The sequence below is a fragment of the Melospiza melodia genome, chromosome 3 (assembly GCF_035770615.1).
Source record: "Melospiza melodia melodia isolate bMelMel2 chromosome 3, bMelMel2.pri, whole genome shotgun sequence".
Classification (NCBI taxonomy): Eukaryota; Metazoa; Chordata; class Aves; order Passeriformes; family Passerellidae; genus Melospiza; species Melospiza melodia.
Window position 1 is genome coordinate 7,969,033 of NC_086196.1, and position 24,070 is coordinate 7,993,102.

At 36.5% G+C, this 24,070-nt stretch overlaps 1 protein-coding gene across 2 annotated transcripts in view; it reads right to left on the bottom strand.

The window, feature by feature from the left end:
- Positions 1–5,715: 5,715 nt before the first annotated feature.
- SH3YL1 (SH3 and SYLF domain containing 1) overlaps positions 5,716–24,070 on the bottom strand; it is a 45,199-nt gene continuing 26,844 nt past the window's right edge. For both annotated transcript variants that reach the window (XM_063150767.1, XM_063150766.1), the window contains exon 10: positions 5,716–6,311. In XM_063150767.1, coding sequence (XP_063006837.1) covers positions 6,112–6,311 — 200 coding nt within the window. In that variant the 3' untranslated portion in view covers positions 5,716–6,111. The remainder of the gene's footprint in view (positions 6,312–24,070) is intronic.

The following is a 24,070-nucleotide window of genomic DNA, read 5'->3' on the forward strand; positions in this document are numbered from 1 at the left end:
TGTCAGAGACCCTCCTGTACATAACAAATTCTAAAGCCAAAGGCTAGAAATAGACATATGAGCATGTTAGGAGTATTTGCCTCTTTCAGAATGTCAAATGGAATGTGAACCTTCTCAGGTAAAAGGCTCAAGAACCGCTGGAGAGAATTCCAAAGTGGTGCCACCTATAGGCTTTATAAAGGCAGATGCAAAGGCTCATCTTAGCAATGCAGACAGCAGAATTCCTCTGCAGTCTGAAATTACCAGAGTTTTTATTTTTATTGTCAAAAACCAGATGCAGGTAAAGAATTACAGAATGGAAAGCAGATATAGAATATGGGATATCAATCTAGCACAAGGATTACCCCACATTAGTTTATACACTCCTGACATTTAAGTAACTATTTGCACTTAATATTAGATTAAATTAACTAAAACTCTTTTCCAAAGAATGAAGCTTACCATTTCTTTTTATTTATTTTTCTTACATTAGTTATGGCATGGGAAAAGCCCAAGAGGTTTTCTTTGTAGTATTTCTAATTCAATTAAGCACAAGAACCAATTAAAAAGTCAAATGGTTTCCCATGAACTTTTAGACTGAAGTGTTGGATAAATTTAGATCCCCAATGAAAACTAATTTGATTTCAAAATGTTCTGGCCAAGTATTTCAGAAATGGATGCTTAAAGGTAGGATGCTGTGTCAATGTTTTTAGGGAATACAGAAGAAAAGTGTAACATTCAAAAGTTGTCTGCATCTAAGTACCCTCAATAAATCAACATGAAGAGGTGACATTTAGCTCCCTTCATATCAGACAATTCTTTAAAGATAAATTGCAAACATAAACAATTTTTTGGTCTTCTTTATGATCCTAGGCATAGGATAGAATTGACAGAAATGTATGCAGAATGGATTTAAGTCTCTAAAATTTTATTTCTTTTGTAAAAATCTGGCTTCATAATTTAACATAGTTCCAAAATAACCACTGAGAGTGTGTGTGGGTGTGTGTGTGCGTACAGAAAGAGTGAAACAGAACACTTAATCAAGAAAGACCAGCCTAAGAAGTTTTTGTGAAAGGTTCAGTAAACAGGAGTGTTTGGTCTGATATGAGAAGGGAGATTAGGATTACATGTTTACATGTTGCTGAAGACCTGGAGATATTAGCCATGATGGAACTTTACACCTGCACATAACAGAAATATTTTTAGGTCTGCAATGGCATCCAAGAGAAAAAAGTAACAAATGGAGGTGAAAAGTTTTCCAGTTATACCTATTACCAAAGTAACTTTTAAAATCATGAGTTAAAGCTAAAGTACTACTAAAGGAAAAGATTTTTTTTAATGTATCATAAAGAATAGAATCTGAACACTGTCTATGGCCACATATTTAAAGTATCACAAACAAACATAAAGGGATAAAATTATGTAAGCTGCCAAAGGTATGTTAGGGATCACAGAATCACAGACTGGGTCAGGTAGGAAGGAACCACAGTGGATCCTCTCTTCAGTCTGGAAAACAGCAGACTGAGGGGAGACCTCATTGGAGTCTATGACTTCCTCATGAGGGGAGGAGGAGGGGCAGACCCTGATCTCTTTCTGTGGTGACCAGTGACAGGACCCAAGGGAATGGCCTGAAGTTGTGTCAGAGGAAGTTAAAGTTGAACATTAGAAAACTATTCTTCACCCAGAGGGTGTTTGGGCACTGGAACAGGCTCCCCACGGAAGTGTTCACAGCACCAAGCCTGACAGAGCTCGAGAAGCTTGAACAGAGTTTGGACAGTGCTCTTGGGCACTCTTGGGGATGGCACTGTGCAGGCACAGGAGTTGTACACGATGATCTCTGTAAGTCCCTTCCAACTAAACTGATTCTGTGATTCTGTGATCTGGTCCAAGTTCCCTACTCAAGCAGGGTCATCCTAGAACATATTACACAGGATTCCACCGCCTCTCTGGGCAGTCTGATCCAGTGCTCAGTCACCCACACAGTAAAGAAGTTCTTCCTCATGTTCAGGTGGAACTTCCTGTGCATCAGTTTCTGCCTCTTGTCCTATTGCTGGGCACCACAACCCTGGAAACATTCTCTGACACCCTCCCTTCAGACACCAACAGATATTGATGAGGTCCCATCTCAGTCACCTCTTCTGGAGGCTGAACAGGCCCAGCTCCCTCAGTCTTTCCTCATAAAAGAGATGTTCCAGTCCCTTAATCTTTGTAGCCCTCCATGGGACCCCCTCCACGTCTCTCTTGTCCTGAGGAGCCCAGAACTGGGCACAGCACTCCAGAAGTGCCTCACCAGGGCTGAGCAGAAGGACAGGATCACCTCCTGTGACCTGCTGGCAATGCTCTTCCCAGTGCACCCCAGGATACCTTTGGCCTTCTTGGCCACAAGGACACACTGCTGGTTCTGAGCAGCTTGTTGGCCACCAGGACCCCCAGGTCCTTTCCATGGAGCTGCTTCCCAGCAGATCAGACCCCAGCCTGTGCTGGTGCATGTTGTTGCTCTTCTCCAGGTAAAGGACAGTGCACTTGCCTTTGCTGAATTTCACAGTTCTTCTCTGCTCATCTCGCCAACCCATCAAGGTCCTTTTGAAGGGCTGCACAGCCCTCTGGCGTACCACCCACACCTCACAGATTTGTGTTGTCAGTGATTTTGCTGAGGATGCATCTGCCCCTTCATCCAAGTTAGTAACAAATAAGTTTAGGTAAATCAAAAAATTCTGAGCTCAGTGTTGAAGTTTAGGGGACACCATTAGTGACACGCCTCCAACCATACCCCATGCCACTCATTACAACCCTTTGGGATTTGCTGTTTAGCTAGTTCTCAGTAAACTGAAAAAGACTTTCAAAACAATTTTTTTAAATCTCTGAAGCCATAAATATTATTTTAGATAGTTAATTAAAGCGGATGCATTAATTAAAATGGATGTGGAAGAAAGATCTTTTGACAATAGTTGCACACAGTTTTTGTGTTGAATGCAGAGTACAGTCCTAACTATGACCCTTCAGGAATCTCCTTGCTCAAACTAAAGCCCATGAGGACTGGCAGGAAACTGAGCTGCTATATATAAATTTAATCATAAAATAAATAGGGAAAGTACCTGTACTGTAGGTATAGAAATCACTTCTGTCTGATTAACTGTTTCAACAATAAAAATAGTTGTTTTAAATCTTGAAGGTAACTGCTTATAAAATTGCTTATTGAACCTGCTCAACAAGCAGCAGAAGTACTTCCCCTGTAATCTGTACCTTTTACTAAGTATCCCCTTGAGGGAATCTCATGGCTCCATACCTGATTTTTTCTCTTCCATTACAGATTCCCACTGATTTGGTGCTGCAGACATCCATCCTCCCAACTCCCACTAACAGCTGGGTAGCAGGCACCTCGTAACTCATTAAATACATTGTGCCAGAGGCACCATCTTCTTCATTACCTTTCTTCTGGATCTGGTCAGGCATCCTGTAGCTAAGGAACACAGACATGGATTTTCATTGAAAACCTCTCTTACCAGGTCATGTGTCTCATGGATGACTCTGTATCTCTAGGTTTTTGTTCCCAGACCTACTGCAGAGAACCTGAGATACAATCACTGATCCTTACAGAGCTCTTAGTTTACAGAAATGTGCAGACTGCCTTTTAGTGTAGAGTGTTTTTACTGAAAAAGCACTTTTGGAATTAGCCTAAGCCCACTGATGTGAACTGATGCAGCCTGTGTCAATGACATTTGGAATCAGGCAGTAGAGTTCTGTTGTGATTCAAGGTCTGTTTTTGACAACCAATGACTTTGCTTGCATTAGGCTAATTTGCTGAATCTTCTCTTTCCTACATTACATTTAAATGAAGTAAGACACATTCCAGTCAAAAGATATCCTTTCCATTTAATAATTCCCCTTCAAAATGCAGCTTGGATTTAGTAATTAATCAGTGATATCCTGCAGAGTCTACAGACTATCATGAACACTGAGATTAGACAATCCTCATTTTTCCCCAAACTTAGCTAAGGCAATCCAAGGAACTGAATTTACATAAACAATAGAAAGATTGTGCTGTGCAAGTTCATAAATTCTGACAGTTTCATGAAAGAAGACACTTGAGATGAGTTAAGAAGCTTTAACAACTCTACATAAAGGCAAGTACACTGGCTGAAAAAGCAGCCAGCATTCTGGAAATGACTGATGAAGTATTACAGCAAAATTCTGCTAGTGGATGCTTCAGCTTATACTGTATAACTGAAGTGCAGCAACAGGATATCACAAATGCAGGAGTTATTCTTTGTGAATATGTGACAATATCTAGCTTCTGGGACTATCACACTATTATAAATCCTGTTCACTGAGTCCTGATGGTGGCTTATTTGGTGTTTTCTGGCTTAAGAAGCAATAGATACAGTCTGTCAAAGATAGGTAAGCACAGAATCTGCTTTCTCACCTGAAATTGGCAGATGCTACATCAGTCCCTCTAAGGGCATATATTGGCAGTATATATTTTCACTGCAGCTATATGGGTCTGTGTAACTCTTTCCCACTAGCTGGAAAATATTTACTGAAAAATATATGCAAGCAGTATGGATCTGTTCGGTGGTGGTATCTATTTGAAGACAGATTTTTCTAAATTATATGGCAAAGCATATAAAATATTTTCACTGAAAGGTTGTAAACACATTTGATTATGGTTTCAGTCTCTTCAGTGTCATTTTGAGTTTATCAAAATGTATTTTGGTCCAGTCTGAAAGAAATCCAAAAACTTTTGCCAGTGAGTAAAAATAAATGATGTAAAGTCTTCATCTACACTAGGCTTAGCCTTACCATTCTGATAACTTAAAGGTAAAGATTACCTGATAGTTTAGTGGATCATAACGGAGCAACTATAACTTGGTTGCTGGAAAGGACACACATACTAAATTTCTGGTCCTCATAGAAGAAACAAGGACATTTTCAAGTGGGGAAAAGCTGAGACCAATGGAGCATAATAATCATCTTGGCATTAACTCCAAATAAAGGCAAATCCAGCAGATTCAACATTGGGAAGGGAACTAAGTTGGTTCTAAAAACCTTAAAGTCACATTCTCACCTCTGCTCTGATTTGTTACATCAACTTTAAAGGCAGCATCTGTATCTTAAAATGAAGTTGATTTACAAATATAGTCAAAACAAATTTCAAATCTGAGAATCATACTCTCATAGTATGAGATACATAGTGTAGTGCTATGCATTGCTATCAGATCTCTCCTACAGAAATATCTTCCCTATATTATACATATACTCTATTTACTCTGTAGTTTACTTTATGTTGCTCTTTTCTTAAAGAGTAAACATTCAAAAAGTTTTTAATTGGAAGAAGCAGGAAGAATTTAGGCTCACCTGTGAACAAGAAATTTCTCTATCTTGTGGAGAGAGAGAGATCTGTGGAACAAGTTCCTACAGGAATCAAGGACAAGCCTCTGTGTTTTCTGAGGGACTATTCATGCATTTTACCAAACAAACTTTCAGAAGTGCTCAAATTCTCCAAAGCACAATAGAAGACAAGCTATCAAAGAAGCTGAACTGCTTAACTGTCACAGAGTTGTTTTCAAAAGGGTCTTTGTGTGCCTAACAAAAAGAAAAGCTAGAGACCAGACCTTAAGTAGTTACTAAAAAACTGCAATATCTAGAATGATTTTTAAAACCAAGTAGTAAGTCACTTTTAACTGCCATACCTGTGGAAAAACACCTGTATTTAATAAGTAAAGAACTCAGACATAGTTTGAAGCAATTTTAAGAGCATTTATTAAGGAAAGAGACCATAAATTACAATTTAATAGAAATAAACTTTTTTTTCAGCATATCTAATTCTAAACTGTTTCCAATTTTTCCCTCAGGTAGAAAATAATCCATATAGCAAGACAGAATTGAAATTATACACAAATTGGATTACTTTTTGGGGCAACTTGCTCAAAAACAAAATTCTCATAAATTGACTATCACCTACTGTTTACTTAAGAAATAAATGTAGGGGAAAGTTATGCTCATAGAAAGCATTTAATCTTTTCTTGTTAGACTAGTATTGATCTAAAATCTCATTTTAATAAAATATGAAAAGTTAAAATATATTTTTCAGTGTAAATATATTACTGCCTCAACATTTTATTCTGTACAAATTTAGTTGTTACTTATGGCAACATAATTGGCTGGAAAGATGCCAGTTTTTCCTCCTATTGTTCCTTCCCACCAATCAAACTGGGAATTTGTTTTAGTTGTCACTGTGATTCTGTCTCCAGCTTTGAAAGTCAAGTCACCTGGCTGTTGTCCTTCAAATGAATAAAGTGCTGTCACTTCAACTGGATCACTCCCAGAGTTATCTGAAATAAAAAAAAATAAATAAAAAGGAAATTACTAAAAGGAAATTCCTAGTGTCAACACACACACTAAGTTCTTAAATAGAATATTCTTAGATGACAACAGAAAAGGATGACAAAAACACTAAAATAATCTCTATGGACATATAAACCACTGATGAAAAATCCCCTCTGTTTCCACTACAATCTTAGGTAAGTGAAATTTGGATTCCAGCCTATCAGCGCAGTCTATTTAATAAAATAATGCTCTATACAAAGTAAAGATCAGCCAGTTTTCTGTATGCCTCATATGGTCAGAGAAAGTGGGAACAAAGGTGGTGTTTTGAGGAAAGCACAAATGTTTCCTGAATGGCTGCTATCAGAGCCACTGCCCAGGTTTGAGTTTTTGTTTGTGTTCTCTGTGACAGCTTCTTCATGGAAACGGCAAAACTCAAAGGAGAAAATTTGATTTTTTAATCAAAACTCAGGATATAGGATGGCAAAATACAAAATATCCATAGCACTTCCCTTCTTGTTCCATAGGTTTTGCAGTGTCTGGGATTTTGGTGTTGGGATTTTGGTGTATCTCAGATGTTAAACAGAACCCAGTAAATGTGCCAGTGGAAAGAACTGATTATGTTTGATAGTGGAAGTGACTTGGCTTGTATGGGGTATTTTTGACCACATATACAAATGGCTTTTATTCTCCTTGCACCAGTCTCTTACATAACTCTTTCAGTTCTCAGCTGGGGTTGGAATCATGCCATGAGGCTTCTAAAGTAATTTAAAAACTATCAAAATCTTGCATACTATTGTCCATTCCTGTAGAAAATTTCAGCCAATATTTATCATTTAGCCAATGTTTAGTACCACTGAACTTTAAATCTGAGTATCTTCAATTTAACAATAAATGTTTTCGCTCGATTCCTTTAACTGTCTGAGATATAGGAGGTAGTTGCTTTAGATTAATGTTGATTTAGAAAACACTTTAAATCTCTCACATGAGTGAATCTAAAAGTGAAAAATGGAAGGTAAAATGGAAGATTAGTTAAGAGGAAGTAATGTTTACACAGTCAGATAGAGAGATTTTAGGGTGTATTGCTCATATGGATGTGATGGCTGCATACATGATCAAGTATGCCAGATTAAAGGCTTTTAGAATTAGCTGCACCTTCTTGCTGTCAAAACTGTTGCAAAAGGGGAACCCCAACCTCTCACTAGTTTATACACTGCCAGCAGAGAGCTAGAAAGTGTGGTGAGAGAAGCATTGATACAACTTTTTTTGGTTGTTTTTTTTGCAGTCTGTCTTCAGGAACTGATACCCACAGATTATTTTTTCTTCTGGTTGCTTTTATCATTTCAAAAGGAAGAGGAAAAATTTTTTTCCCTAAGGTTCACAAACACAAACTGTAGCCAAAGAGGACAGAGAAGAACAATGGACCACAAATGCACAAAGAGCACAGGGCTTTTTCTCCCCACATCTGTCAATATATATGTTCATTCTACAGGTGAGTGCTTTCTCTTCATGATCTGCATTTTTAGCAATCACCAAAGACTAATAGAAAATTATTTAGCCATGAGGTGAGAGAGATTTGATTGCAGAGAAGTCAAGTGCCATCTTTCTTGATCACACAGTATCTCTCTCCTGATATCTACAGTCATGACTGAAAGTCATACAACACTGTTTCTTTTACTGTGAAAATAGAACCAAATTTATCAGGTCCATATCTCCACCAGTTACTCCTACCAAAAAGGCATATTGCAGCTTTTCTAAACATATCTTTTACTGTGACCACTGAAACCCTGACAGACCAAATATTCAGCAATTACACAATTTTCCTCCGAGAATTCAAGCATTTGATGCAGTTGGGATGATATGATGTGCTCTCATGCACAGTTTAGTTTGAAGCTAGATATTTTGATTGAGGAAATCATAGAAAAAGTATGAAGTAGAACATCAACTTTTTACTCCTAGCACTAACTGAAGAATAGTCAGAAAATAGTGTAGGTCAGGACTCTTTAGGTGCTGTGGCATGAAAACAGTTATGGCTCAGTTCCATATAAAAAGGAAGAAGGGGTGTGTTTTACCCCTGTGCCACATTCAGGTAGTACACATGGGTTAAGTGCATTTATATGCTACAATGAAGACAAAAATTTCCTATGCTTTGAGTTCTTAAATCTATGTGTTTTTATCATGTAAATGAATAATCATTCAAAGAGAATTGGAGATACTATATATTTAAAACTGCCCAAAATATATATGGAAAAAGTAGATGTTTGACAGAGCAAAAGAAAAGACTGAAAGTGAGGTGAGATCTTATTCTCAAAAAGAAAAGAGCTGTCAAGACCACTATGACACGCTGGACTCACAGCAATGGTAAGTAACTAATATTTATCACCTCCATGACTGAATCTGCACTAAGACTATAATTCCTCTTATACAAACTGCTGAGTATTCTGAAATTGGCTCTGTAAAAGCAGGAGGAAAAATGAAAGGAAACACGACACAAATTAGAGCTTGAAAAGGTGGAAAAACATCCATATGTGAGATATCAAAGGGTAGGAGTGCATTCAATGCACCATAACCATGCCTCCAATTATTGTTTGCTCTGTCATAGGAACAAGACTCTTTTATGTGTTTCTCTTCTCATTTTTTGTCCCTATACATGTGCATCTTTCCAAACATAGAGAAAACTCAAAGCACTACAGCTGAATATGAACACCCAGTTCTATGTCCTTGCCCCATTAGCTACCTGCAATCATTTAAATGCATTTTTCAGCTTTATTCCTATCAGCTCTTTCATAGCCATTCCTACTTAATTTTCCCTAGCAGCCTTTTCTCATACTATAGTTTTGTTTCATTTTGTTTCTCATAAAGATTTCAATTCTGTTGTTTTGTAGCACAATGCAGACAGAATGCATATTTCTTGCCTCAAGAGTTCAGCATCTCATATTTATATGGATCATCCTAATAATAAGGTACCTTAAATGAATGCACTGTTACAAAATCCACCACATAGATTATAAGGAGGATCTATTCTGTGTTCTCATTTCCCAATTTCAGTTTTACACAGGAGGGTTTTAAATAAAATTGTTATATTCCACATGAAGATCCCTGAATGCATAGACATAAACTACATTTGCAGCTCACACAAGATGGTGCTACAGTGCTACATACAGCATATGATACTAAGATCATTGAGATTCATGAGTATGCATACTACAAGAAAGACAAACTTTGTGGAAAATCCTTATTTGTTATTGCTGTTTGAATACACACTTCCACAAACACAGTGGTCAAAACAGAAAATATAGAAATTTTGGCTGAAGGCAAATTAGTAGCCAGCATATATATGCAATACTCCAGCACACACAGGTATGGCACGTGTTTGATGACAAACTTCTATGACCACAATATCTTTCCAGTTCATTTATCTTTACATACCATAATGATTTGCAGATTTTGTGAAGGACCCCCGCTACAGATAAAAGACTTGGTGGGGTTTAAAGTAGAGTGAATTTATGGCCTCTTGGGTGTGCTACATTACAGCCCCAGAGTGAATGAAAGAGCAACAAAACTATTTTTAATTATGGCGCATTTACCGCGTAATAAAAGCATTTTCTATGAAGTTGCTGTAGAACAGATACATTGCCTACTCTTCTGTGACTCAGTTAAGAGTGCCAGTTTTTGACTACAAGGCCAGCTGGCACAGACTGTCCACATACATACCATAAACACTGACCAGAGAGATCAGCCACATGCAAACTGCCTACTGGTTCCTATAGTGGAATAACAACTAAACTACATCTTGGAATTATTTGGGAAAGTGCAAGGTGAGAATAATGTCAAGGCAGTTTCTAACAACACAACCACATAAGTAAAAGTTACAGTGCTTGGGCTCGTGCCTTCACACTGTTTAATTTACTAGTAGCTATAGCAGCTACTAGTTTCACATTCTAATGTGAGCTTATAAAATATTAGTAAAGCCATAGGCTGTTTACAAGACTGGATTTTGGAGAAGAAGGCATTTGTAATAATTTTGGCTTAAGCTTATGATACTTTCAAAACCCAGCTCTAAGTTGGAACACAGAATAGTTGGAACACAGTTCAGCTGTGGGCCCCAAATTTAATTTTACTGGCATAGATGCATATATTCCCCAGCCATCAGCCTGATGCTGAATATCTTGCAGAAGAGGTGCTGCTTTTGGCCATGGACACAGCAATAAAACCAAAACAAGTTTCATGTACTTGAGGTTAGTGATGAGATTGCTAAGCACCCACTTTGCAAATTTTGCTAATTGTCAGTAATTTGAGTGTAATTTGCCAGTAATTTCACTCTCTGCCCCCTTAGTGGGATGTGAAAGAGAACTGGAGGGCTAAAAGTAAAAAAACTCAAAGACTCATGGGTTGGGATAAGAACATTAAAATAATCTAAATAAAACAATATTTTTAAATTAAAATGTAAGGAAAGGAAAATAACAAGAAGAGAGAAAAATAAAACCCAAGATAAGCAGGCAATGCAAAGAATGGCAATTGCTCACCGCTAACCAAATTATGCTCAGCCTGTTCCCAAGCAGTGGCCCCCTAGGCAGTTTTCCCCCAGGTTTATATACTGAGTATGACCCTGTGGGATATCCCTTTACCCAGCTGGGGTCAGCTGTCCAAGCTGTAATAGAATTCTTATTGCTTAAATGGAGGCCGAGAAAACTAAGCAACCACATGGACCCTGTTTGTGCAGAAGTAAGCTAAAACCAACAAACAGACCTAATGATGGAAAACAACTAACAGATTGGGCAGATGCAAAAATCTGTGCTTTTGAAAACAAACATATCAAGTATCAGAAAGGTTTAGTATACTAGTACACTGTTCAGAGGATCAGGTATTTCTTATAGGTTTAATATGAGAGATATTATTAACAGTGAACAGACAAATATTAGTTCTTTACTCATTATGGGCTTTTTCTTGGAAAGGGTTAGTACTGAGTTTATAATCAGAGTTAGGAAAGAATTCAAAGTAGGATAAAGAACTATGTCAATTACTGGGCCCAGTAAATCTGGAAATCTGAGTAAAAAACAGTAGTTGGTACCATTAACAATGAAGACTTAACAGGAAATTTTAATGTCAACCTTAGAAAATGATCTAAACACTATCACCTGCTAAGATACCACTGTGAGTGTAAATACTGTCTGTATACATGTATTGGTTACATGCCTGAAGGATGTTAAAAAGTAAGACTATTATCAGGCCCCAACCAAACACGTTAAGAGTGGAATACAAACATTAGCTTAATTCAACAGCTATAGATGAGCCTATGCAAAGAAAGCAAACTATATCATAAACTGCATTAGGCAAAGTACTGACAACAGATCAGGGGAGGTGATCTCCTTTGCTCAGCACTGGCATGGCCACACCTGCAGTGCAGTCCAGTTCTGAGCTTCTCAGTACAAGAGAAACATAGGCATGCAGGAGACAATCCAGCAAAGGGCCACATGGAAGCTGCCATTGGGGCATCTCTCCTATGCAGAAGGGCTGAGAGAGCCCAGGGAAGAAAAGGCTTATCAGTGTCTATAGATATCTGAAGGGACAGTAAAAACAGGGTGGAGTCTGGCTCTTGCCAGTGATGCCCAGTGACACAGGCAATGGGCATGTACTGAAACACAGGAAGTGCTGACTGAACATCAGGAAACACTTTTTTACCCTAAGGGTGACTGAACAGATTTCCTAGAGAGATGACAGAGTTTTTATCTTTGGAGGTATTCAAAAGATATGAATGCAATCCTGCTTGAGCAAGGGGGTTTGGACTAGATGATATCTAGAGGCCTTTTTCAATCTCATCCATTCTGCAATTTGGTGAAAAACTTCAAAGAGACTTTTGAAATAAAGTTACCTGAAAGTATAAAAGCAGCCCGAAAATTTGTAATTGTAGGGAGTTTGGACTGGAACAGCTGTAATCAAAACCCAGTTGGATACTAATGGAACTCACACTGTCAGCATCATCTGATGGTCAGGCCAGACAGAGCAGACTTCTCAACACACACTGACTAGCCTGTATCCAGCTAGGGGAGTGCCCTATTACGGAGCACACCTAATAGGGACTCCCATTTCTCTGAGAATGTGACCTCCTGGTAAGGCCTACTTGTCATCATACAGATCAGTGTGTTGTAAGGAGCTGCACTGGCACACAAACAAATCAGTTTAGCCTAGGACTGACAGAGCAACTCTTAGATCAGAGTTTAGTAAAATAAAGGGCTGAAGAGAAAGACTTATTGGTGGATGAGCAATATGAGAAATGAGATGAGGCAGTAAAGAGTATTATCTTACAGGTATGTCAGCATTTGCTGTGTTCCTCAACTGACAGAGCTAGATGTCAAAACTAAAAGGTAACACTGGCTCTTTGCAGGATAAATGAGAAGGAGAAACTAAAGATCGAAATTTCTGACTTGAGAAATGCAGCAGCATTGGGCCCTGATGATGACTAAAGGCAGGCAGAGAAATGCTTAAAGTTAAACTTTGAAGTAGGTAGGTGAACCACTAAGTTAAATCTGTGATACTAACAAGATTGAGATGAAAGCTAGATCTGTCAGAGGTTCTGTCTGAGCTCAAAGACATACTTAAGATGAGAGCCAGTGGGGGAATGTAAGAGATGGACAAAATGATAGGGCAGGAAATTACCTTTGAAGCAAGAACTGAATCTAGATGAGAGCAAAGAAATATTGAATTTGCAAAGGTCAGAGGAAAGTATGTTGCAACAATTGAATCATAATAGGGCGAAAACATAGACAAAAGCAGAGACAGAAAGAAAAGGCTGATCTTTAAAGTGGTACCCAGAGAACATCTATAGGTCTCATTGCTCCTATAGTGAAAGTAAGAACTTCTAAAGAAATTCAAGTTGAAGAACACATGAGCTCTGCAGTGGTTGCCAAGATGAAGTTTAAGATTCTATTTGGCAATTTTTATCTAGAATTCGCAATTAGTTAACAAAAGAATAACTGAGTAAAGGAGAAATAGAAATTATTTGCAGAAAATATTATCTAGTAAATTAAAAGCAACAAAGAACAGCTAGCTGGGAAAACTTAGCAGAAAAATAGAGGGCTGAATATGGAAGACTTTTCAGTGAGACACCCAAAATATAAATGTAAAGGTGATTACAGACATAGCCCAGCAATAGAATTCAAGGATCTCAAGTATTACCAAAGAAAACAGAAGATGAATATTAATATAACAGGTTACATACAGAATGATGGAATGCAATTACTAATATGTGTTGTACACAGGTCAGCAGAGACTTGGAAGTAAGAGTTACATTTATGTCAGTTAATGGCTCCTTTCCATGTTATTGAACTTGATGTCTCCAAATGAGAGTCCAGGTTCCAGTGCCAAATCACATTGGCATAAATTAGCAAAGACTAATTTATCAGCATAGATAGAACCAATGGCTTGAACAGGGAGCAAGAGAAACTCTTTTAAAGAAGGTGAAGCATACTACTGAAGAAGTTCAAAACAAGAAAAAAGATTAGATAACAGCAGTATGATCAGCTTTGGACTTCACAAGATGAAGGATGAGATGATAATGCTGCAAAGAGATATTGTGGGCTGGAGGGTTAGAAAGAAGCAACTAGATCAGATAGATACCTGGGACAGAGAGAGAGAGAGAGGGGAGATAAAACAATGAGAATCTTCTGCATCGGGGAGAGCTCTCAAGTGTAGAGAAGATGTGAACTGAGTAAAACCATCTTATCTGCATCAGTGTCCTCCTGAAAGATAAACAGTATGAACAGGTAAAAGGCAACAGACACTGGCTAGGACCTGAAGCATGGTCTAGTAATGCAAGGCCTCCATACAGGTGAGACCAGCAGCTCATAACTGAATGAAGCACATTCTCTGAGACTAGGTCAGAGTCTGGTATGTGGCCAGACAATAAACTGCTTTTTTTGCCACTTCTCTTTTTACCCCATTAGTCATCTGGGGAGGTTATTTCACAGTGTATCCCCCTGGCTGCTAAGATAACTTTCTTAATGTCTAGCTACAAGTAATTCAGTATTGGCATACTGGTTTTTTTTGTTTTTTTTTTTTTTTGTTCAACATTGGCCTTTGGTTGAAACCTTTCTTGACAATTATATGCTTGATTTATGCTTTTATAGTCAAAACCCATTTTTTCACACCTTCAGACTGTTAAGATAGTTACCACATCTCAGAGACTCCTTACTCCACTCATTCAATCATTTAACTTCTCCACATCTATTCAGATTAACCTACTTGTGCAAATGAATAAACAGAATATCATCATTAGGTAAAAGGCCTGTAGTAACTGACCTTTCACATTACCAATAAACAAAGAATTGTTTAAATGGAAGGGTGAAGGAACAGAAGGAACAGAGAACTTACTTTTTGGAGAACATGGGTTTTCATATGAATGTGAAAATTGTAATTAAAAATAATTTGTGATGAATCCGCACATGAGACTGTTGAACAGTTTTTTCTAATGAGGAGATAACCATGAATGAAGAAATCAGCAAATGAAAAACGGAAGGGAAAGGAGAGCAGAGAACACCGCAGGAACTGGAAGCCACAGAAAGGGGAAGTACAAGAACAGGAGAAGTATTAGTGATGTAGCAGAGCCACTCTTGTAGCTGAAGACTGAGCTAAGAGTAAAATATATGATAAAGCTAGACAACACAGAGCTAAAGGGTCAAATCCATTGAGAAGAATCTTAATGAAGTTACAGAAACAAATAACAAAGATCAAGAAATCAAGGGAATGTGTACATAATTTAAAGAAACTTAAATATATCTAGAGAGATATTTTGAAAATTAATGGATGTATTCCAAATCTCAGAACTCTAAACCCAGAACCAAATTAGAACTCAACATAATACAGTACTGAATACAGGTAATACTCACTAGTTTGACAATCATCAATTGAACAAAAAGTCATTGGTTCCATAAACTCCTTTAATAGTAGTGGATTTTCAAAGTAGAGAAGTCTATTTGTACAATAATGGAATCTACTTTAACGTTACAAAAAGGAAAAAAATAAAAAATAAAAAATAAAAAAAAAAAAAAAAAAAAAAAAAAGCAGCTACCAAACAGAAGACTAGAGGGATGAAAATTTAAGAGGGTAGATAAATATGTCTTTGTGATTAGTGCCTTGATCTGTTCCCTGGCCATAAGAAATACTAGCACATGAAGTAAATGGTGCAGCTGTTTCAAAGAGACTAAGGAAACAAGCCTAAAACTGGCCTGTCGATATTAATTTAGAAAATACTTAAGTTCAGCATTAATCAGGTTGAAGTCAAAGCATTAATTATGTACCAGACCAGTGATACAGAGAGAGAAACTGGACAGTGCATTGTCTGATACAACGTTAATTCTGCATCACTCTTTTCACCAAAGAGGTTATGAACCTGAAAATACCAAAGCCTCAGTGACACAGTACCTTTTTCAAGAATGAGACAAATCCAACATCTTGGCTGTATATGATCAGTCATACTGGGGAATATCTACCTTTTACTCTATCTAAACTTACCCCCTTGGTTTTCTTTATATTTGAAGTCTATTTCTGAACTATTATTTAGAAGAGCAGCTAAAAAAGAGATTTGATGTCTTAGGTGAATTGCATCAGGGACAGTCAAAGAAGCATTGGAAGGGAAGTGAGAAGGAGGTGTGGCAGAAAGATGTAAGGCTTAGTGCTGGGTTTTAAAGGAAACCACTAATTATTCTAACATATCTGTCTGCTGAAAGCTTTTCAGTCCTTTAATGCTAAGGACAGCACACCTTATCTCACTATGAAATTTTGTAATTGCTTTTGAAAATTTTAAAATAGGAAAGAATACTAGTTTTAAATGCAAAATATGTGAATTATAGTAGTCTTGATCATCATAAATCTGATAACACTATGAGTTATAACATAGAAAAAACAGAAGATACTTTGTGGATATTCTAAAATCAATCTATATCTGTTGATAATCAGAAAGCAAAGTTGTGTCAGTATCTAAAGAATACATGCATGCAACTGAACTTCTCTCCTTATAAACAAAGCAATGGAAACCATTTCATTAATGTTATAACAGTCAACTTTTCACAGAGTAACTCTGAAAACGATACTCTCATATGTAAAGAAATAAAGATTAAAAAGTACAGAATTGTACATTCATTACTACATGAACATTTAAAAAATTAATCTCTTTTACAACTAATTTTTCCACTCATGACTTTAGAAAGCAATCAAAATGATGAAAACTGCAACTAAAAACAGTATTCTGTTATTTAAATAAAAAACCACATAGTTTGCAATGGGTGTGACTACCATATTGAATATCTTCTCAAATTTAAAAACCTCTTGCATATATTATGGAATACTTTTATGAAAAAGGACTGGGTCATTTACTTCCTGGAATGTAAAAAAAGAAAGAAAAATTCCAAAGTAATGAAATATTTAAACAACACTACCTCAAAATGTCCCTTTATGACCACATACAATGATGACTACATGACAAAGGCAGTAACTCATTCCATATAACTTTTCAAAAATTGGCATCTTGGAGACTAAGATATCATTAAGTATAGTTCACTGAATATGTATGCTTTTTAATATTTTATGGTTGAAGAAGTTTAATGCAAATAATAGTCCATGTTCTGATGATGTCTAAATTGCAAGGCTTTACATGTGTAAGTGGTTTCCAACAAATTTAAGTAATGTCAGTTTTGGCTCAAGGTTGCAGCTCAGAGCCACAAAGGTGATGTTGAATTCACGTTCACAGATAGGATGAACAAAAGTTAAGTCAAATCACTGCATTAGCTAAGTTACAATGTCATGATAAGCAGAAATAAAACACATTACAATGCTGAAATTCACTTATTGGGCCTTATTGGGCAATGTTCATTTGGAAGCTTTGCTTTTCACTATGTCTGAAGGCCTAAATAGGCCTTAAAGAGCAGAATCTTGGCAAAGTGGCAAATGATCTGTTTAAAAACTTATGAAGGAAATGAAGTAAGGAAAGTCAGAGAAAAGATGAAAGAAAGTGCTATATGAATTACTACACAGAGAACAAGAGGTCAGTAAATTAAAAGATTTTATGGCTTTCTTCTATTGTAACATGACAAAACATCAGAGAGGACTGGGAAAAATGGACTAAAGAAGAACCACATTGTCATGTATTATACACTGCGACCCTGTAGAAATTAACTTTTCAACTCCTATATGGCAACAAAATATTATGCATTCTAATGGCTACTCAGAAAAAGTCTTCAAGCAACTCCCATTTAGAAAGAAAAATAGTAGCCTAACAGTATCCTAAATACTAAAAAGCCATGAAAATAATTTCAGTTCTTGAATCACACCAGTGCACAGATGAGCTCCTTTCTCTACCATATGTGCTCATTTTCCATATTCTTAGCTCTCACCTCTCAGCTTTTAGCTTAAGAAAAAAAGGAGTTTATTTCAGCTTTTAGAGCAGAACAGATGTATACTTACTTACAAATTTAATTTTAGTTGTTTCCGGACAAATAACAAATCAAGTGTTTGTTCAACCAAGCCTTAAAAATGAAATCTCAAATGTCCTATTCACATTAAACTACTAATTTCCTTAATGGCCTTTTTAATTTTGTTTTTTAAATGCAGACTCACCTCAAAAAACCCTCTGCATATACAAAACAACAACCTCAGATCTCACTGAACAGATGTTTGGGAAGGCCTAAATATGCACAGTAGATTTGACATTTTACATCTACAGGTACGAATCTGCTATAATCAGATATATTCTGTACAGATACTTGAAGTATGTCATATGCCACCATTGATCCAAATAATCTCCAATAAGGCTCATCTGATCAAAAGTCAGGAGACATGATATTCAGCAAATCACTCTCAGAACAAATAATATCTTGCTTAGCTGTTTCTTTGCCAATAATTCTGGCTTGTTTTGTGCAAGTAAACAAAATCACCTGTCTTTCTCTCTCTCTACTTTCTGAATAAAAGCTTGTAAGACACTCAAGTATTTAAATTCAATATTGAAGCCTGCAAATAATCAGTTCTTCATGACTAAGAAAATGAGGGTGGTTTTTTTGCATGAAGTGAGTTTCACTGTCACTGGGGTAAAACCACTCTTTAAATGCCCCACAAATGCCTATTTGTGCCCAGTTAAACAATTTTGCAGTAAAGCCTCAACAGATAAAAAGTTCATCATCAGCTGCAAATCTGTATGCACAGAATGAAGATATTATACACACACTGTTGTAAGAGACTCCCAAAACCCAGGAGAAGACTTAGGTATTTTTGACCTCTTCTATATAAGCTAGAAATTGATCATTTCAAAGCAGATTCCATATTGCCAACTTGAGTTGTTACTGAACAGTGTCAGGTCTAGCAAACAAAACTGGTGATTGAAACAGACCTGACTATATTTAAAGTTTAAGTCACTGTGCAAATTTAGCTCATTCAGTATGAAACGTATTTCGCTGGTTTTGAGTTTCTGGTCTACTGGGGAACATGCTGGCTCATCATCTGCTGATGGAATGCTTTCTATCTTTGTTTCAGCAAACTCAGCTTTTGCATTAAAGAAGTGCCTTTTTTGTTAAGCATCTGTGGATGTATTTGATATTTAGGATATAAAAAACCCCTACCTCCTGCTTGCAAGAGTCAATTCCATAGCAGTACTTTTGCTGATTACTTTTTGTATTTTTCTGACATTTCAAAAAACAATTAGATTTTCATTCAAAGTGAAAAGGTCAAATACACCATATCAATGTCAAGGGCTTTATCATGCTCAACATGACATTAATGCAAATAATGCCTGTGTTGAAATCATACTGCAAAAGCTGAGATGCAATCCTAAGCACAGCCTTCATATTCTGAAAAGCAAAGTACAGTCACCAGAACTGAGCTGTTTTATTCAGGTCAGACTGATGATTTAGGAATGATCTGGGATTCCCATGTTGACAAGCTTCTCCATGTTTCCTCTACACATACCGAGTTAGCATCTCAATCTCAATACACTGTCTGCATTTTGGTCAGCTTCAAAATTTCTGCCAAGGGTATTATTGGCACATAACCTGGTTCACTTGATAGAAGTCTTAGCTTTTACAAAGGTCTGGGAAAAAAATCTACAGCTTCTAGAAAAAAACCAAAGAGTAGTAAATTTATTCTATACAGTTTCTGCAAGTTTCTTAGGGTTATACTTTGTGATTGACTTTTTTTTTTTTTTGATAGAAAAATGGTTAAAATGACAAAATTATATGAGACAAAAACTATGTTATATGTAAATATACTAAATAACAATACTGCAAAAGGCCTCATTTGAAGGTCTGTTCACAATCCGTATCATCAGTGTTTAAAACTGGTTGAAAACAAAGCGGGCCAAGAATAGAAAGCCTGTTTTCAAGGCAAAATGAAAATGAGCTTTGCAGAATAAAGCAAATTAAAGATGTTACTACTTCATTGCAAGGGAATCAGACAGGAAAGAAATTTTGCTATAGAACTAGAATGCATAAGAAAAAAATAATTAATCTTGATAAGAAAAATATGGGTGAAAACAAGGAGTGTCAAGTCATTGTGAAAGGGAACAAGTGAGTATCTCTTGTTTTAATACAAAGTCTAGCACTTTCATGATAACATTTATATTTTATATGAACACCTGCAATATATAGAAAACTCTTGTTAACTTTAGATGCACTAAGGGACATAGGGGCTGTTGAAATTGATGATAGGATTTCTTCTTTCCACAATTACTAATTCTCATTGTTTTTATGTTCCTTCAGCAGCAGTACAGCTATTATTAATTCTATTTACACCACAGGCTTCATCAACTTATAATTTCAAAAGGTATTCAATCAATGTTCCCTTCCTGTGCCAAATGGTGACTCAAGCAATTGTACTTCCAATGACAGTATCCCATGGCACAATCCTGTAATGATTTGACCCCAGTTTAAACTGGTAGGCAAAAGGTAGATTGCCCTGTTCATTACAGAACAGCTTCAGCAAGAGCTAGAAATGACACAGAACCATAAACTAGAGCCTAATCTGATCAGTGCAAACTCTGCAACCTGCAACATTCACCATCACATGGATGAAGCATCTTGGACAGTCATTAGATCAGCCAATATCAGCCATGGAGTGCTGATATTACACTTCCCAGTGAAGCACAACCAAACTTTGCAGAATACTCAATACATCAGCCTAGTCAATTATGATAAAGTTCTTGAAATGAAAAAGCAAACAGTACCATAATTTTCAGTTCAAATTTAAGTGTGGTATTAACAGTATTCTTCATACATATGCTTTTAAGTCAAGTAAAATATTGGCTATATAGACGCTTTTTAAAAAGAACTAACAGTAATCACATCCCTTGGTTCAAGCATGAGGGAATTCAGGCTTGCAGATGGGATTCAACCACTGGCTCAAATTTGTCCAATGTACAATATATGTGAAGGCAGATTTTTCCCTCAACAGTATCTCCAAACTTACTCTGCTGTCTCAACTCAGATTCTGTCTCATCCTTCTGTAGTTGCTGACAACAGGCAGAAATGTCAGGAATAAAGAAGACACAGTCTAAATCTTTTGGCAGAGACCAATACTTGAAATTGTAGACCAGAGAAAGCTTTCCCATTATATTTTTCCTTACAGAGGAGTTTTCTATTTTCCTATTTTTAATCGTCTTTTGACACCTTCCTTGCTACATAGCAAAGGAGCTGCTAAGAACACAAAGATGCAACACTGAGAGAAAAGGGGGAAGAGGGGTGCAAGTCTCACTGTGTATGAAAAAACTAACACTTCCTTTCCACAAGAGTAGAGGTCACTTCTAGCTAAGCTTCTTCATGAAAAAAAACAACCAGAAAAATAATATTTGAAGGTTACCTAATATGGCAAAAAAATAATTCATGAGAAAGACAAACCAAATTAAATATAACCAGAGAAGTCTCAATGGAAACCTTGCCAGACCTCTCCATGAAAAGGTAAGAAGTTTCTTGAAACCTTGTCTTTTTGTAGACGTGAAAAGCATTATTACATAATTTCTAAAACAGTTATTTGCTGTACTAGTTCAGCTTACATTCGTGTCTGGTTAATTTCTTTTTTTTTTTCCTTGGCCTCCTATTTTTTATTCAGGGACTGACAGTGTTTCTACAAAAGGTGAATGACCTTCTTGGTTCAATCAGAAATATCCAGCTGGCTGACCTGCATGATGAAACACCAAACCAGCACAGCCAGAGTAGATGCAGGACTCCAGATCCCTCCATGACTGAGAATATATCACAGTCTGGGGAACCCTGATTTTACTGCTCATGGGAAAATACATTTCAAGTGGGTGTTCCATCAGGGTGAAAAATAATAATTTACCATAGAAAAGAAAGTCTTTCCTTAGCATTTAGTATAAAGTAGATGTTCTTGTCCCTCCTATAAGGATGGATCTGTAAAGCATCAGCCCAAAGACCTGCATTTCTTATAATAGTGTTAGACTTTGTCTCAAGTCAGTAGAGCACAGTGGCATTTCACCCCACACTGGAGAGAAATCCTGAATATCTATCACATCCTTGAGCTAGTCAAAACTTCTGGTTGGCTTCAAGAGCTATAAATTAAGCAGAAGCTCCCATACTCCCAAAGGTTTTTCTGGATAATAGACAGGAAAGCAATCTAAGCTTGCTTACTGCTTGAACAACACAGAAGAAAATACTATCTAAAGAAGTACACAGCTTTGAAACAACACTTAAAGCATGTATTCCAGATGCTAAAGCATTCATCTGTATGTGTTACAAATGCCTTCAGAAAATATTTCAATCTATGCTATTTAACATTTATATGCTCCTGTGAACAATTTCATGTTTTAATTTTGTGAATCAGAATTATCCCCTTAGCGGTGCTTTACACTTAAAAAAATATGCATAGATTGCACTGAATTTTTTCTGTGCTTTAGCTCTTATTTCACAATTTTTATTCCAAACAATTAAAAAATGCCATGAAAAAATATTGTTACCCATGCCAGAGTAGCTGGTTCATACTTAGCACAAACAACAGCACTCTGCCCATGCATGCACACATACATCAGAAAGACCCCAATTTCATTCTAGCATGTCTGACCTCAATCTCTCTGTGCCTTGTTGTATTTCGAGTTAGCAGATTATATACATCAAGTTATTTGTTTCAGTATGACCAGTGAAGGCCTGCATGCTGCCTATTTTCCTCTCAGCTTGCCACAATATAAGCCATAAGCAGCTTGATTATCTGACTTATCACAGTCATGGTAGTAATAGTACAATCCTAGTAAAAGTGAATCAGGGATAAAAATAGTCTCAAAAATAATTTCCTGGGATTTCCTGGGTTTCGTTAGTATTAAGAAAGAGCTCATAATAGCAAGAAAATTAATACTGTAGGAGACCACCAGATGGATGTTTTATTTTTTTAGTAACTAAATATAAACATGTCACAAGTCTTGCCATGAAAAACACAAAAATAGACCAAGCTCAGCTAAAACTCTTAAAACAAAACAAAAGCACCCATACTTTAGTTTACCAAATTAGTAGACAATGTTATGAAGGATTATGGCAGAAACATTATATGCCTCACTTTGCAAAATTTTTCTAAAACAAATAGCTATTTGTCACACTGAGCTTATTGATTTTGTAGTTTATAATCTGCTAAGAGTTTCTCATCAAATTATACTATTGAAGGAACAGATTACTGCACAGCTTAATGAGGGTTCTTCCTTACTATAGTTCTACTTGATCCTTCAGCAAATCTCTTCCTTTCTTGGAAAAAAAGTAATTCATAAACTGAAGAATAAAAAGTGAGGTTTATTTCAGTTTCAGATACACAGCACATATCCACAACACCTAAAGAGTATGTACACATCTGATTTTATTGTGTTTTCATGGATGATTTAATTTCCAGTTCAAAAGCAAAATGCATTTTTCCCATCACTGTGAATCACAGAGTTTTGCTCCATCCTTAAAAACAAGAGGTTCTGGACTCCTTCTCCATTCCAGGTCTATGCAGGTATCAGATACAAAAAAAAAAAAACCATTTGATAATCTTAATTAAATGTTAAAAGTTTTTGATTAAATTTTACTACAGTTCAAGTTGGCAAAGGAAACTTCAGAACGATGAAACCATTTTGAATCACCTTGATCCAAAACAGACAGAAAGAAGCACATAATGAAATATGGACAATATCCCAGAAAGGCAGGCTTGACTTTGCTTTCTAACAACAAAGCAAAAGCAAAAATTCGGGTATTACACTGAGAAAAAGTTAGTCTGAGACCACAGAGATAGCTGATTTTGTTTGTATGAAAACTCATGAAATATTTTTACTTTCCTTCTGTTGTGCTTAGTCTTAATTGAAATAAAAATGCCCAAGTCAAAAGTCACTCATCAAGAGGAGATTTGGGCACACTTACATTTCTCTTGTAGCACAGCTGTCAGATTTTTTTGTCAGTGGGCATATCTAAACATGGAACTGCACAGTGAATACAAATAGTTGCATGTTAGATTTCCAGTTAAATCTGAGTTCTTCCAAAATAGTACTGGTTTTTCTCAACCTAAGTTGAGAAATACATATATAAAAAATAAAGTGATTGCTTCAATACATATTTACCAAAGCAAGCCTATTTTAAAGTTGCAAGAACATGAGTGATGCTCTCTTTCAGCAGTTCTATGTAAAAATTCCATTTTTTCATTATACTGTGTTAAAAAAGCTCAGCACCACACATAAGTAGAGGTACTAATTAATGCAGAGACTGCTATCATGGTGTCCATGTTCCAACTTATATTTTCTTTTCCAAGTTTGATCAATATT